Source organism: Takifugu flavidus, chromosome 21 (genome assembly GCF_003711565.1).
Source record: "Takifugu flavidus isolate HTHZ2018 chromosome 21, ASM371156v2, whole genome shotgun sequence".
Lineage (NCBI taxonomy): Eukaryota > Metazoa > Chordata > Actinopteri > Tetraodontiformes > Tetraodontidae > Takifugu > Takifugu flavidus.
In genome coordinates, this window is record NC_079540.1 from 4,538,771 (window position 1) to 4,553,989 (window position 15,219).

The 15,219-nt window shown below is 48.1% G+C and overlaps 1 protein-coding gene and 1 long non-coding RNA gene across 5 annotated transcripts; one reads left to right on the plus strand and one right to left on the minus strand.

Annotated features, from left to right (window-relative positions):
- Positions 1-5,222: 5,222 nt before the first annotated feature.
- LOC130518305 (1-acylglycerol-3-phosphate O-acyltransferase ABHD5-like) lies at positions 5,223-13,718 on the plus strand. Of its 4 annotated transcripts, none has more exons than XM_057020781.1 (9): positions 5,223-5,296; positions 9,705-9,809; positions 11,238-11,273; positions 11,776-11,858; positions 11,985-12,387; positions 12,455-12,606; positions 12,696-12,807; positions 13,142-13,322; positions 13,416-13,718. In XM_057020781.1, the coding sequence occupies exons 1-9, from the start codon at positions 5,238-5,240 to the stop codon at positions 13,566-13,568; spliced, it is 1,284 nt and encodes a 427-aa protein (XP_056876761.1). In that variant the 5' UTR covers positions 5,223-5,237; the 3' UTR covers positions 13,569-13,718. The 4 variants fall into 4 exon arrangements, with proteins under 4 accessions (XP_056876761.1, XP_056876762.1, XP_056876763.1 ...); XM_057020782.1 differs by lacking the exon at positions 5,223-5,296 and adding an exon at positions 9,021-9,049; XM_057020783.1 differs by lacking the exon at positions 5,223-5,296 and adding an exon at positions 9,610-9,626.
- On the minus strand, positions 7,686-11,030 carry LOC130518306 (uncharacterized). Its single transcript, XR_008947985.1, has 3 exons — positions 10,905-11,030; positions 10,071-10,147; positions 7,686-8,550 (listed from the first exon to the last, which is right to left on the minus strand). It is a non-coding gene; the product is annotated as an uncharacterized LOC130518306 (long non-coding RNA).
- Positions 13,719-15,219: the final 1,501 nt, after the last annotated feature.

Sequence of the window (15,219 nt, forward strand, 5' to 3'; positions counted from 1 at the left end):
CAATCTCTTTAAGGGTCACATTTCTAAATCCTTGTTAGAAGAGCAGCAAATATCTAACTCTCTTTAAATGAGATAAACCCCTGCAAAACGGGCCTCCTCCTCTGTCCCTTTTTAAATTCTTAAATTACATTTTGGGAGCTTGTTGGGTTTGCCTCATTTTAATTAATTGCAGGATAAATTCATTTTGCTTCTAGCAACAATCAGCTGCTTTAAACAGGCAATTAGCTACATTAGTCCAGATGTGAATTAATATTTTCGCTCAGATCAACAGAAAAAAGCCAAACCCTCTCGTATTTCCCACCGTCTCTCGCACACACACACACACACACCGATGAGACACACCCTTACCGGCGTGTCATATTTGAACGTACAGCTGTGTATTCTCCCCATCATCCTCTTTTCCTCTCTGCCGTATATTTCGACCACCACTCGACAAAATGCCATCCGGGACAGTGAATTAAAAGCGTAATCCCCGACCCTCGGCTGTCAAATTCAAGACACGGCGCACGCACGAGAGTCTGCGCATCATCTTTCTCCTCTGCACACACGCAGAAAACCCAGACAGCTGTGATAAGGCCTGGGTGTTGGTAGTCATTTAGCCCAGCTTTGTCTTTTTCGCCGCGTCTTCCCGATGAGCTGCAGGAAACGCCAACACTGGCAGTATTTGAATTATTAGCAAAACGGTGCAGCTTTAAATTAATCCAGTGATTCTTATAATCTGTGCTGTGTGTAGCCTAATATGAAAGGAAGAAAAAGTGGATATGCAAATGAGGGAGAGAGCTGCTTATCTCTAAGTGTGTGTGTCCCCACCTTTAAAAAGAAAAGCGTTTTTCCCATATCGACTGCTAGAGACCAGGAACAGTTTTTAATGGTTTACCCTCCTCCATCCATCTTTCTGTTACGTAACGCATTATTAGATTATCTGCCATTTGGTTTAAGTGCAGATCTATAAATTCACAAGTTTCCTCCCGATGCCTGCACATCATTTGTGCGTGCCAAAGGTGCACTAACCTTGATGACTCCTGGATATTGCCAGACAAGTGCTGTTCGGATGGATGGTGGATGGGTGATTGGGGCGACTGGTCTGGTGCTGGACTTGCTCGGTGGACAGCTATTAAGAAAGGACAAGTTTATCTTTTTTGTGTGTGTAAAGATGTCACCATCGTAGAAAAGACGGTGCTGCTTCCAACGATCCGCAGCGTTCGACGCAGCGTTTCCGTGGATGCCAGGAAAGGCAATCATCAGCGGTTACAGTAAGGTGGTTTTACATAATGGCTCCATCAGCCTGAGTATACCGAGCTTGATAATTATGGATTAGCAGAGACTTCCCTTGACACAACACAGTCGGTTAAAAAGCAAAAGGATTACAGATACAGGTAACACTCATACAGTAGGTATACGCAGAGGCGCGCACACAGAGACGAGCAGGGCTATACGCCCAAGACCTACACAAGCTCGTCGGCCATCACAGACAGCGTGCCAGCTCGGCAGCCATTTTGCGGGGCTGCTCTGGGAGGTTCAATTAGTGTGATTGTGGCTTACGCCGACATCCCTGTGTAGCACAAACACACGACGCGTGCGTATGTGTGACGAGACGCTGCGGCGGGATCAATTCGCACGGGAAATATGGTGGAAGTCCGTCCAGTTCGCAGGCTTCGCAGTGCAAATCGGGACATACGTGAGGGGCCAGTGTGTCAGTTACTGTGCAGCCATGTGTGAACACCCACCACATGGCACAAATGTATGTACGCAGTCCGTTGATATCTGTATGTGTGTGTGTGTGTGGGGTGGGGGGGCACGCCCTGTCAGCGCTCACATCGAGAGAAGTCGAGGAGTGTGGGCTCAGAAAGAGAGACCAAATGAAAGGAAGGAGAAATATGATAAAAAAAGGAAGTAGAGGAGAGAGAAAATGGTGGTGAAAGAGAAACCAGAAACGGCTCGTTCTCGCCGCCAGTTCGGTCATTGACGTTTGGTTTTCAGCAGAGCCGCAGGGTGAATATGTAGATTGCTCCGCCGTGGTGCCTTATGCAGACATGGAGTAAAGGACAATAGAAGCCCACATCTGTTCCTCACATGAAATAGTTCCATTACAGAAAGAGTGACGCTCCCTTTGTTTATTAATCTGCGTATTTTAGGCAAGCCAGCCTGGGCCGCCATCGTACGCCAATGCTTGACCTGTGCGTCTCCAGAGTTCGAGACCGGCTTTTCATCCAGACCATATGTAACCTTAAATTGCTGCCTAATATCTCCTCACCTAACCAATCAATTTCACTAAAATGGTTAAAAAAAACCAAAGATTGCTGTGAACATTGATTAGGGGTTCCAGTATGACACCGCGAAGCTCCCATCCCAGCGCGAAAATGCGAAATCACATGAGCAGGATTGAACAAAGGCCGGATAAGGATAAGAGCACATTGATTACAGTAGGAGACGCGGCGATGGCGCTGACAGTTCGGAGTCGCATGGATACGGCTGAAGAAGCCCGCAGCCCCGTGTGTGAGGCTGAACGCCGGCGCTGCTGCATGACAGCGGCGAGTCGACCGGCTGTCAGGCGGGATGGGCTGAACACGGGTGTCACGGGGGTGGTGGCGGCGGTGGGGGGGGGGAGTGGGGGCGGAGAGGACGGTGAACACGGCGATGCAGCGTCCATCAGAACCGTCGGACGGGGCCACAAAGTGATGCGATATGCGACCGCTGGAATCCCTCCCCCCCTGCTCCGCACCCGCCCGCGTGCACACATGCGACATGACACGGGATTACACGTATGATCTGCCGCCCTTTGTCTGGCTGTATCGGCCGCCGACGGCCGCTCTGACGCGTTGCCTTCGCTCTACATACGTGTACGCACACGCGCTCAGGCGAGCGCTCAGCCGGTCATGTGCGCGGCAGATGACACACATTCTAACCCCATTCTCTACGGGGCTATAGTATTTCTATCACTCATTACAGTAGGGTCATGACCAACCCCCCCCCCCCCACATACACACGCACGCTCGCAGCACACACATGTTCTCCGTGTCCTCAGAACACACCCTCGCCCCCAACCCCACCCCAACCCCCCACCCACCGGGCGATCATCTGCTGTGACCGTGTCTTCCCGTCACCGTGAGTCAGGACTGTCCGACGGCGACGTATGGGAGGTGGGAGGGGGGCATTAAGAGGGTGGGGGGGGGGTCTTAATTGACTTTTTTACTGATCAGACATGACTGCTGAACTTTCCCACCCATCAGATGCCCGTGTGAGCGGCGCTGGAGTACCAGACAGAGGGGACCCTTTGTTTCCCACAGCCGCACTGGGAGGAATGGCGTACGTGAACACACACATATACTGTACGGCCGCGCACGCGCTCGCCGACAATGGCCGCGCACGCGCTCGCACACTTTTCCTGGTACGCCGTAGAAAAACGAGATGCAAAAAAGTGACAATACCCACATCCTGGAGCGAATCGGCGGCTGCACACCTGTGTACGCCGGGCGTCGATACACCCCTACGAGGAAACAATGTGGAGTCACTCAACAGTGCGCATGTACGGCACGAACATATGCGAAAGAGAGAGCGTGTCCTCTGACTCACCTGGAAGGGACCCTGGAGCCGGTTGTCGTGGCGATGCGGCTTTGGACTGCGAGGAATCAGAGCGGTGACACCTGATGTCCCTCCTCCCTCTCACTCTCTCTGCTGTAGTACAGGATCAGTAGCTACACCCTAGTACTGACAGAAGAGGGGTAGAAAGAGAGGAGGGGTTCTTATCCAGCCTGTCGGTTCAAACCACAGCCCTGCTGCAGACGAGGGGAGGCCGCCGATCGGAGCTGGTAGGGGTGATGATGATGATGCTCTTTTGAGCTGCCTTGGAACCACCCCGCTGTCTGCGCCAAAGTGGTCTCTCCCAGCTTTCCCTGCTCTGATTGGACAAAGCGCTTCCTCCTTCATCAAAATGTAAAATTCCAAGACAGAGAGAGTAGTGCAGCGTCGGTGTGTGTGCGTGGAGAAGTGTGTGTGAAGTACATGTGTCTGAGAGAAAGACAGACAATGCGAGAGGGAAAAAACGTGTGCACGCGCTGCGTGTCGCTGTATGCAAGTGTGCGCGGTCCAGGGGGGAGGATGAACGTAAACGCGAGTGTTTGCGCCTTTGTGTCAGCGAGACGACATACAGGATGGCATTGTCTGTGTGGGTGTGCGGTAGAGGAAGAGGTAGTCGAGGGAGAGACACAAGACAAAGAGAGCAGCAGATAGGAGGATATGGCGAGTGTGTGTGCATGTGTGTGTGAGGGGAAAAAGAGAGCAGTGTGTACGGCCCAAGAGCTGTCATCATTAGTCTCCCTGCAGAGGCTGGTGTTTGGCTGCCAACGGTCCTGTCAGTCAGTTTCTGTCACAACATGTCACTTTGGACTCTCTTTCGCACACAATCGCGTCCACACACACACACACTCTCCCAGAGGATATCGTGTCAAGATTTGAGCTGGTTAGCACTGGCGAGTTCACCCCCTCCCACGCGCCCAACCTCTCGCCCCCTGCAACACGCGGGATCGATGCCCGACTCTAATTAAATGTACCGAATTTACGGAACGCGCGATACGCAGGGAGGCGGGGAAGGAAAGGTGGCGGGTGGCAGATGGCTCACACGCAGGCCGCTCTCCTGAGAACTAGCCGGTGAAATACTGCTGACTCACTGTACTCTGGCAGGCCCTAAAACACACTCGGATTAACCCTCCGCATCGCAAAGATTCACTCAAGACTAGCAGAAAAAATCAATTACTAATAATATCAATGCAGGGGCGAGTAAACAAAACAAGCGCCGTTTTGTTGCCGTCCAATCGATCCCCCTTCCGTTTGCCGCAGAGGGCTTTAGCCGCTTCTCTTCCCTTCCCTTCGGCTCTTTTTCGCCAGCTTTTCGCCGTCTCTCTCCCACCGCCGATTTAATTACCTTCTATATTTATCGGAGCTCAAGATGCTATTTTGGTTTCGAGACTCTTGTCACTGATATGGAGAGGCTACATTATTCAGAGTCAGAGCACCGGGGGCCATTGCACACGGAGAACAAGAACGCTGTTGTTAACCCTATGGAGGAGGGTATATTACACCGGCAACATGGCCGATCACGTGGCTAACCTCATTCTGAGTGGCGCTGGGGAAAGGTGCAGTCCGTCTTTACAGCGTCTCAATTTTTGCAGCAAAACTCTGAACGTCGGGAGACGGGAAAGAGAAGAAAAAAAAGCAAGAAAGAAAGAAAGCGCACACCGATGCGCGCCAACACCCACGAACACCTACAGAAACGGGCTACCACAAACACACAAAAGAGGTGAGCGCGCACGGCCGGTATGGATCGGTGTCGTCCGTATTTGGTCGTGATTTATGATGGCTCTTCGATAGAGGCCACAGTCATCTGGGAGATGATGACCATATTGATCAGATAAACAGTTTCATTTACTGTCATCGTCCACTATTCACACACACACACACACCCACACCCACACACACACACAGGCTGACATTCTCTCCCTTACACGCAGCCATAGATTCACAGCAGGAATAACCCAGCTTTCTGCTTCATCAATTTCCCACCTCCTCCACGTCTGCTTTTCTGTTTCTCTGCTCTTTCTCTTCTCCTCCCCCCAGGCCACCTCACCCTCTCCTCTGCTCTCGACACGCTTTAACCCGTTCCTCTCGTTCTCTCCAGCAACATCCTCTGCCAGTCATCCGCTACTTTAACGGCGCTCTCCCCACGCACTGTGGCCTCTTTGTTTCTCCGCTGAGCTCCACCTGACTGCGTGCTAAGGTCATATCACAGTTTGCCAACATTTCCCAGCAGGCATTTGACAGCAGACTGCAGTGGGAGGGGTCCAAAATAGCCCAGCGCCGACTGGTATCAGAGAATTCTCCAGTAAAACAATACACGGACAGCATTTTTGTTCAAATCCAAACGTTTGAGAGTGGGATATTCCTGTAATCCTTCTAACAGACAATCACTGCCTGATTGTTTAATTGAGCGGGGTGTGTGATTGGCTCTGTGGTGCTGGAGCTACCAAAGTCAAGCGCAGATTATTGACCGACGACTGCGTTTTGCGAAGGTCTCCTATCAAAGGAACTCGACTACTCGACTAATAACACTCGTGTTGAATTACCTGGAAAAGAATTACTCTCCAATATCACCGATAATTAGCCTGATGTCAATCCGTACATATGGGATAGCCCTAATCCCTGTGAGATTAAAAGGTACGGACATGATTATTTTTGGACCAATATGAATGAAATGAACAGCAGAAATACAACAGTGCTAACTAGCTTAGTTAGCATGGTTTCCCTATTAATCCCAGTGAAAAGATGCAGCCTCCACATGCTGATGGTGCGCTTAGTAGAAGAAAATAAGGCCTGAAAAGTGGAGCAACGTGAGCGTGGATAAGACAACACAGCCTGGTGGTTAATAACCTTAATCCCTGCCAGCATTTTTATTTGGTAACACACTTTTGCGGAAGAGTGGTCGTCCATAGCAAAAAAAGTAACAGAAAACAGTAACAGAAGTGACGACAGTGTATTTTACCCCCCCAGGTATTAATAACAAAAATATCTCTGCCATTTCAAGCATTAAACACTGTAAAGGCGCCGACAGTGTCAACCATCCAAGTAATGACAGACCGCGGGCAGGCCAAAAGACTCTTATTTCAACACTTTATTACATTTTTAAATTCAATCTCTCGCAACGGAGGTCAGAATTAATTTGGAGTTAGAGGGGCTAACGTTTTCCAGTTGCGTTGCTGTTTAATTGGAGTGATGGGTCAAACTGCTTTTAATTAGACCTGCTGCTAACTTTCACAGTTACTACGAGTTTCATATCGCGCTCTCAAAGGCTATTTCTATAATAAAAGGTCGGCGTCAAGATTTATAGCGCAGCAAACAGAACCAGACGACTACGGATCTTTGAAATAGAGACATTGAGGCCTGTGGAGAATACCGATGATCGTTTTCAGTCAAAATATCTTCATATGTCTTTTGTTGTGCGCTCATGTGTGGTTTGGTGAGTAAAGCGATAATGTCAGAGTAGATTGGGGAAAATGAACACACGCACACACACTCACACTCACACACACGCGCACACACACAGAAGAAGTAGAAGGCTTTCAGTTTCTAAATCAATCCCACATCCGTAGCTAATGCAGTGCTGGGCCCTCTTCAGGAAGCATTAGGCCTATTAGTCAAAGTACGTATGCATTTCTGTAAGTGTGTGTGCGCGTTTGAGTGAATGCAGAAGCCGCACACTCAGCAGTAGCTGATCTCAGTGGATCCTGTGGGGTCAGCAGGTGCAACAAGGAACGAGGGATCTTATTGTACGCCTGCACGTGTTTGTTCCCCCCCCCCTTCGATATCATTCGTGGCTCTAAATTTACCCTCCATTTACTGGAAGACGCTGGACCGCCTGAAAAAAATAAATAAATCGGAGTTTGTTCCTGGATCACTTATAGTTGCAGAACTACGAGGCAAACTAGCCCGGTAATCTAATTTACCAAGCGCAGTTAGGTTAGGAACACAGAGAGTGATGACGCCTCAGCAAAGCAGAATGGACGGCTTTTTTTTGCTGCATAGAACAACACGAGACTTCTGGGATGGTCAAATGTCATTACAAATATAATGGTTGGGTTTTCAGAGGCGCTCCAGGCTACCCACGGGCGGCGGACGCCGGCTGCACATGACGGCGGACAGCGAAGACAACGTTGCAAGACAGAAGGGGTCAATCTTACGCAAATAAGCTGAGGAATTTGAAGCCTCCCGTCAGGACAAAGTTAACTTTACATTAAAACGATTCGTTTCCAGGCTACGCGCCCGAGTCGCGTTTGATTTCAATCGTCTTGGCTTTATTTAAGGTTGCAGACAGCTTCAAGTTGCTAAATATATCTTCAACGTGGAGCCGCTGAACAGGAAACATTTGTGGAAGTTGTCGTGGGAAAAAATCTATTTTATTCTTCGGCCTCCACCGATGTCTCAGAAGCAACGTTTCCCCCCCAAAAGACAGGAAACAAGTTGCTATTAGTATAGATAATAGCGTGTGACCTCCGAGGGGAAGAGGGTCCTGTGGAAACTGCTCACAGACTGACTACTCAACAAAAAAGGGATTAGATGTTTTTATTTCCATGATAAAGCCAAACCTTTCTGCAGTTAATTGGTGTCAAAAGTAGAATCTGCACTGCAGCTGTGTCACCTGATTTAAAGAGGTCGCTAACCCAGAAGTAATTCTATTAAAGCTTCTTTTATGAGGGGAAAAAAACACCGTGGCGGTCTCATAGCTCTTCTGAAACACATCGCCGGAATAAAACTTCCATTACAGAAATCCTTATGGCGGACATTTTTAGGCTTTCGTCACAAAATTGGCACCAACCTTTCATTTTTTTTGGAATTTATTCACGCTACATTACTGCAACAGTGGCTGACCTCATCAGAGCGCAGCAACGCTTCTGTTATTCACCTCCCGAAAAGCTGATCAACTGGATCAATACACACATCCGTGTTGGCCCCACTCACACGTAACCGCGTTAAAGAGCCGCTGCCTGTGTAAAACTGCATCTATGACCCGTGGGGCGGAAAAGAGACTGGGTCAAAGTGAGTTCTGTCATTATTACAACATAAGCTGAAGTGGAATTTGTCTCAGCGTGCTGGTGATGGAAGCAGGAAGGAACACCCATTTCAATAATAGCCTCCTCTAATGCCAGCAGTAAGTACTTGGATCAGTCAGAGGGGCCAGTTAATAGATCCATAGAGATGCTGAGGATAGAAATGAGGCTAGAGGATGGAGAGAGTTAGTGGAAAAGTGAGAGGGAGGAGAGGAAGGAGGAAACTAGCAGCAAAAGTGAGACAGTGAGACTGGCCATTATAAATCATATCCGCTCTTGGCGCCCGCCACGTATCCTAGCAACCAGACAGACCCTCCGCCTCCCCTCCGTCCGTTTTCCATCTTGCTCTAGCAGCCTGGTCACTCTTATTACCCATACTGCACCAGGTCGCATTCTAAAAAGTGGCTGTAGTCTGGGAATAGTCCTCAATCTGCCTGGATGTGCGGTGCGAGGTAGATCCCATTCCTTTCATGTATCTTTTGAGAAAGCAGTAACACTGTTATGACTGAAAATCTGAAGAATGCAACATTTGGGTTTGCATTCACTGCCTCTCTTCCAGGCGGTATCCAGCACCCACAACAACTGAACATTTTAGTATTCACGCCAGCTTCCGCGAGTGTACTTCATTTTGTCACTTTTCCATTGCGAACGCTCTCCACACAAAAGCTGCTTAAAGCTGTAATATGGAAATGGGACACAGTTTTAAATTCCAAAACCCACTTGAGTTCAAGGCACTTTTTCCCCCTGGCCTCACATGCATTGCTAATTTTAATAACTGTTTCAGTATTTCGAGACTTTTTCCCTCTTTCGATTCAGGATCCACATTAAAGATCATTTTTTTATCCCAACTTGTGCACCAAAAAAAAATGAAAAAATGTTTGTTTTACAACAAATGTGCCAAAGTGAGTCATATAATTGGTGCTTAAAAAGGGGGGTGAGACGTGCGACATCTCGCCTGTGTTAGAAGTGAAGATACGTCACCATCGGTTCCCACGAAACTCAACGTCAAGGACACGCAGATTGAATTATGTGACTATTAAGTCTAATTTGTGATTATTCAAGGACCTCTGAGACTATTTGTTTAATTGATTTGCTGCCTGATCGCAGGTCACCGGCTGTGAACCTCCGATTACAGAAGAACAAGGGGATGAAGCGGAACTTCCAGCTGAACTCCCGCAATAAAGCCTCACCTAGTTACCAGTCTGCAGACAGGTACAGTCATATACTTGTCTTTGGGCATGCCTATAGCCTCATTGTCTACTTGCTTATGAAATTCTGAGTGCCCGGCAGAGTGCACAGACAGTAACACCGAGTGTGTATCTGTGAGAGCAGAGGAAATGAACCACTCAGAAACCACTCAAAGCCCAGTCCAAGAGCCATCAGAGGTGGGTGGTATGGGGGGTGGTGGTGTGGGGGGGATATTATGTTTGAGCAATCAAGGACAAAGTGGGGGAGAGAGAGAATGCGAGTTACCTGCTAATAGGGCACAAGCGCGCCGCCTAGTGGACCAGATCCAGCAATGCTCCCCTCAAGCTGATCTCGGCTTCTGCCTGAAAACACAAGGTAATCATTTGCTTCTAATGATTAGCGTGTCCATTTTGTGTCCACCTTGAATGTCCCAGTGTTTGTTTAGCACGCATTCTCCAGAACTCATCAAAGACAGTGACCAATTGTTTGCAAAAGCAGGTTGACCTTGACTTGGAAATTATGTATGTAAATCTGTAAGATAAACTTTCTCATCAAATGTAATGATATTCATACATTTTTCTTTATGGAAAGGTGTGGTGTCCTTGACAATGAATTAGCGATTATTGTAATCACGAGAGGTATCTCTGTCTTAATAAATGTATGCAAATAAGACAACTTTTCATTTCTATGCTGTTTTATTGTCAACTTTATATGACTAAACTTTTTCCCCACGATTTAATTACAGTAAATTCCTTGCTTTCACTGGGTCTTGGTCAAGAACACAAAAGAAAAATAAATGTAGTAACGTGAATAATTTATAAGTTTTTAACGTACTCCGACAACAAATATCTTACACATCATGGGCTAAACAGCTTAACACATAAACTCTCACCACCTCAAATTTTCTTAATGAATATTTTAAAATTCTATGTGCATATGTATTTTATTTTATTTTTTTTTAAAACAAAAAAAACGTGGCCTTAATACCATTAACACGGCTAATTGCTAAAATATTAATAATAGCTCATTCGAGGTAAAAGTCAACAGCGTCCCCACTATAAACAAAATGCAAGATAAAATGAAATTTAAAAAAAACCATATATTTTTGATAATAGCTACCGTAGCAGGAAAGAAGAAAAAGGTCGAAAATTAGTGCAGATGTCGTTCACCTTCCATTGTCGTGATGCATTCACTCACAGTTGGACAAATAAATGTCGGCCGCTTAAAAGGCTACAAATCAAAAGCTATCTACGTAAAGTCAACCGAAGCATACTCGCACATTCCGCTCGCACATGCAGCCAGTTTAGTCGGTTTCTTAGCCAGGCTGAAAGTTGGCAATAGTAGTATAATTGGAAGGTAAATTTTATACGCAGTGTCCCTGAATGTCGCACGATAAATAGTGTTCTGTACTTTTTGTTCTGACTTCTCGGTAATTTGTTGCACCATGCGAAGGATGGCGGAGCAGATCCAGCCTGTCAGTGAGCAGGGGTGAGTTTAAATCTTAACCATTTTCCTTTTTCTTAAACCCCCACGGACGTCGTCAGTTTCGTTATTGCCCCTCCGTTGCGTAACAACCCTTCATACTACAATCCAAAGTTTTTGAGAGTTTGTTATTTTCACTTTGACCGACTGGCTTCTCCGTCCTGTGTTCTCTGATTAAATGCAATTTGTGTCGTTATTCTTGTAGAAGTTCTACTGCCCTAGACATTCTCCTCGTACATTTCATGTATGCGCAATCTGTCGTTGAAATTAAGATTAGGATCAAATGTAAATGAAAAATCCAAGTCATGTGCTTCTTTTCCTCGGTGTTTTCGTGCTGCGAAGCCCAAGCTGAGCTCCATAGAGACGCTGCATACTGCAGATTGCCTATCGGCTGAACTGATAGCTGAAGAGTCATGTGGTCAAAGTTCAATTTACAGTTTGCTTTTGTCATTGTTTGCATGTTTTGATGTGCTCTGACTTTGGTGCTCGTCTGCCCAATGACTCACAGCAGCTGGATATTAAGTTGGCTTCCTTCTTGGTGTCCCACGTCTCCCTCTCAGCTCAAAGATGCAGAAGAAAAAATGCTGAAATGTAAGAGAATAGTGAAGAATTCCGAGTGGTTCTTAATCGGGAGAATTATTTGTGTGCGTGCTCGGAGAATAACTGCGCGTGAACGTCATGACCACCTGCAGCCGCTCTCTCTCCCCTCTGCTGCAGGTGTGAAGAGGCCTTTTTCCAGGCAGCATGTGCGGATCTCCAATGACAACTACCTGTGGACATTAGCTTTCTCCACCCACCCCCACCTTGGCTCCCCTCCCAGCCCCCCAGCTCAGACCAGACTGCCCCTGGTTCTGCTGCATGGTTTTGGGGGTGGGGTTGGACTCTGGGCCCAAAACCTGGACTCTCTTTCTAACAGCGGACCGGTCTACGCTCTGGACCTCCTGGGCTTCGGCAGGAGCAGTCGACCCCAGTTCAGGAGCGACCCAGAGGGGGCCGAGGAGCTGTTTGTGGAAGCCCTGGAGGAGTGGAGGGAGAAGGTGGGACTGGAGGAACTGGTGCTGCTGGGGCACAACCTGGGGGGATACCTGTCAGCTGCCTACACACTCAGATATCCACAAAGGTGTGTGTGTGTGCGCACATGTGTGCACAGGTGTGTCCTATATGGCTTTAACATTGCACGTGTGCAGGGTGAAGCATCTGCTGCTGGTGGAGCCGTGGGGGTTTCCAGCTCGTCCTGATAACCCACACCACAGCTCCATACCGGTGTGGATCAGAGCCATGGGTGCAGTCATGAGCCCCTTCAACCCTCTGGCTGGACTCAGGCTGGCTGGGCCTTTGGGTCAGTTCTCACACGCTCCAGCTTCACTTACATTCCCTCCTCCGAGGAAGCTGTGAGCAAGTAAATGTTCTCTGGCTTTTACCTCTCAGGTCCAATGTTGGTTCAGACCATCAGGTCAGACTTCAAGCAGAAATACTCGTCGGTGTTTGAGGACAACACAGCGTCTGATTACATCTACCATCTGAACGCCCAGACCCCGAGGTGAGGGGTAGATAGAACCCAAGCTTCTTCTCTGCTTCCTTTACACCTATTGATCCTCTCCAGCTTGGGAGGGTACCAGGTTGGGAGGGTACCTAAACTTATACTGAATGCCGGTATGTTGGGCAGCCACTAACATTTACAGCCACTCGATAGGGATTTGTGTGCTTGGCAAAGGTAATATAACACAGGCCTATCTTTTCATTTGTGCCTTACAATAACAGGCCTTTGGGGGTTTCGTTTCGACTAGTGACATCTGGTGGCGAACGTGTAGTACTGCAGTCATTTGGACGAACACGAGAAAAGTGGCGCGATTATTTCTTTTCTTGCGTTTCAGCGGAGAGACCGCATTCAGGAACATGACCATACCTTACGGATGGGCGAAGAGACCCATGCTGGAGCGGATCGGGCAGGTCCAGGCTGACATTCCTGTTTCCTTCATTTACGGTTCCCGCTCCAGCATCGACAGTGACTCCGGATTCGCATTCAAGAAAACCAGGCCAGATGTGGAAATCAGGGTAGGGGTAAAAAAAAAAGACAACAAAAAAAAAGTTTTAATTCATGGGAGATGCAATTCCGCTGACTAGACTGACCACTGTGTGTTTTTCCAGGTGATCAGAGGTGCAGGACATTATGTTTTTGCTGACCAGCCTGATGACTTCAACCAGACGGTCCTTCAGCTCCTCACTAGGACAGAGAAGACAGGCAACAACAACACACAGGGTCTTCGACCTTCAGTGGACACAGAGGGACCGAACCCTTGAGGCAGATGCTGCAGACACAGCCTCTTCATCATGCACTTTACTTCACCTGTCCCAAGAATAACGCTCCCGAATTCCCCGGATCAGTGGTTAAAGTCCTCGAATGTAGAATTTTGTAAATAAATGTGACACGCAGTCTCTTTTGCTCTGGCATCTTTGAGGAAACATTTTAGATTCAAAGTATTGAAGGACGCTTTTGTTATGACGGAGTGTGACCGGCAGGCGGCGACACAGACGCAGTGTCTACCCTGCAGAACGGGACCCTGTGGTACACACACAGAGACACACGCACGCACACACACACTTCATATGCACATTGAGTGAAGTGACCCACTCGGGAGACCTGGGCAGTGATGCTTTAAGAGCAGTGGGACGCTCGGCTCTCCGATAAGTCGCAACTGCACTGACAGAATAGGGTCAGAGATGCGCGTCGGGCTAAAAATAGACCCTCTGTTTTTTAAAATGAGCCAAACATCTTGCTCCTTTAATACAGGCTGCAGAACCTGCTGCAGGATGTCGGAGAACTGTTTCACTAATCTCTTTGTATGATATTTTACCTTTACGGTTCTGCGCAGCAGTTTCCCAGTGAGTGAAAACACATGTTGCCATGTGGCCTTTTTTTCGATTGTCTAGTTTTCTTCTTTTTTTATTACGATGAACCCAATTACCCCCGCTGAGTTGACAGTGCAAAAGTCAGTGAAATCAATAGAGACTCGAGGCGAATCAGCAGTAAAATGCGGCGGGGATGATGTAGAAAGAAAGAGGCCGACACTGGAGCACTGTCCACAGAATCCGTCTGGCAAGCGCCCAGATGGCAAACTCATCTCTGGGGGAGCCGAGAGAGGCAGATCTGAGGTGAGATCGCGAGCCTGAATTAATGCGTGATTCAGGAAAGTTGCCAGCAGCAGGATGCAGATTACTTTGGAGCAACTTGCGCTTCTGTCTGTCTGCTGCGCAGCTGCCAGTGTCTCCCGGCAACACGGTAGCCACGGAGACCGAGCCTTGCTGGAGGAAGTGATGCTGCGGCTGAACGGAGTAATTATGGGCTGTTTGTTTTGCTGAGGATGTCGGCTGGTGAGGGCCTTTCAGCCGCAGATACACGTGCACGCGCGACGTCCTCAGGCTCTGTAATATTTCATAATCCCGCAGGATTATTCACAGCCACGCGGAAAATATCCAGGCAGACAAGATTTAAAGTGGCAGAATCCCATTTATTCACGGTTCGCGCCGCTGCTGCCTTCAGCCAGACCCCCGTTTTCCTCATGATCCAGATGGGGAAAGTTCCTCCAGTTTCGGTGGGGAAAAGTCAGCATTTAAAACAGTTCCCTGTCTTGACTATTGAATCTCATGCGCGCATCCGTGATTAGCAGGAGGCACGGGACTGTCTTGTGATTGACAGGTGATATTCACAGTGGAGGCGTTTGTTTTGCACCACCACAACAGGAGGGGGGACATCTGTGCCGCATCCATCCAGGGAACCTGACGAGTTGAAGGGTGCAGCCATTGTTAAAGTAATTAGACCACAGCCGAAGTGTTGCTGGATCTAAAGGATCAAGGACTGGACGATGCTTTTAACGAGTATTCATGGGTCTTTTTGCTTGTTCGTTTGTTTGTTTTTAAAGTGGCCAGAGAAAACCGGAAGTGACTCCTGTGA

Coding starts and splice junctions, on each gene's coding strand:
- LOC130518305 (XM_057020781.1), top strand. CDS start 5,238: ATGCGCGCCAACACCCACGAACACCTACAGAAACGGGCTACCACAAAC. Junction 11,274..11,775: donor CAGCCTGTCAGTGAGCAGGG/GTGAGTTTAAAT, acceptor AATGACTCACAG/CAGCTGGATATTAAGTTGGC. Junction 11,859..11,984: donor AGAAGAAAAAATGCTGAAAT/GTAAGAGAATAG, acceptor CCTCTGCTGCAG/GTGTGAAGAGGCCTTTTTCC.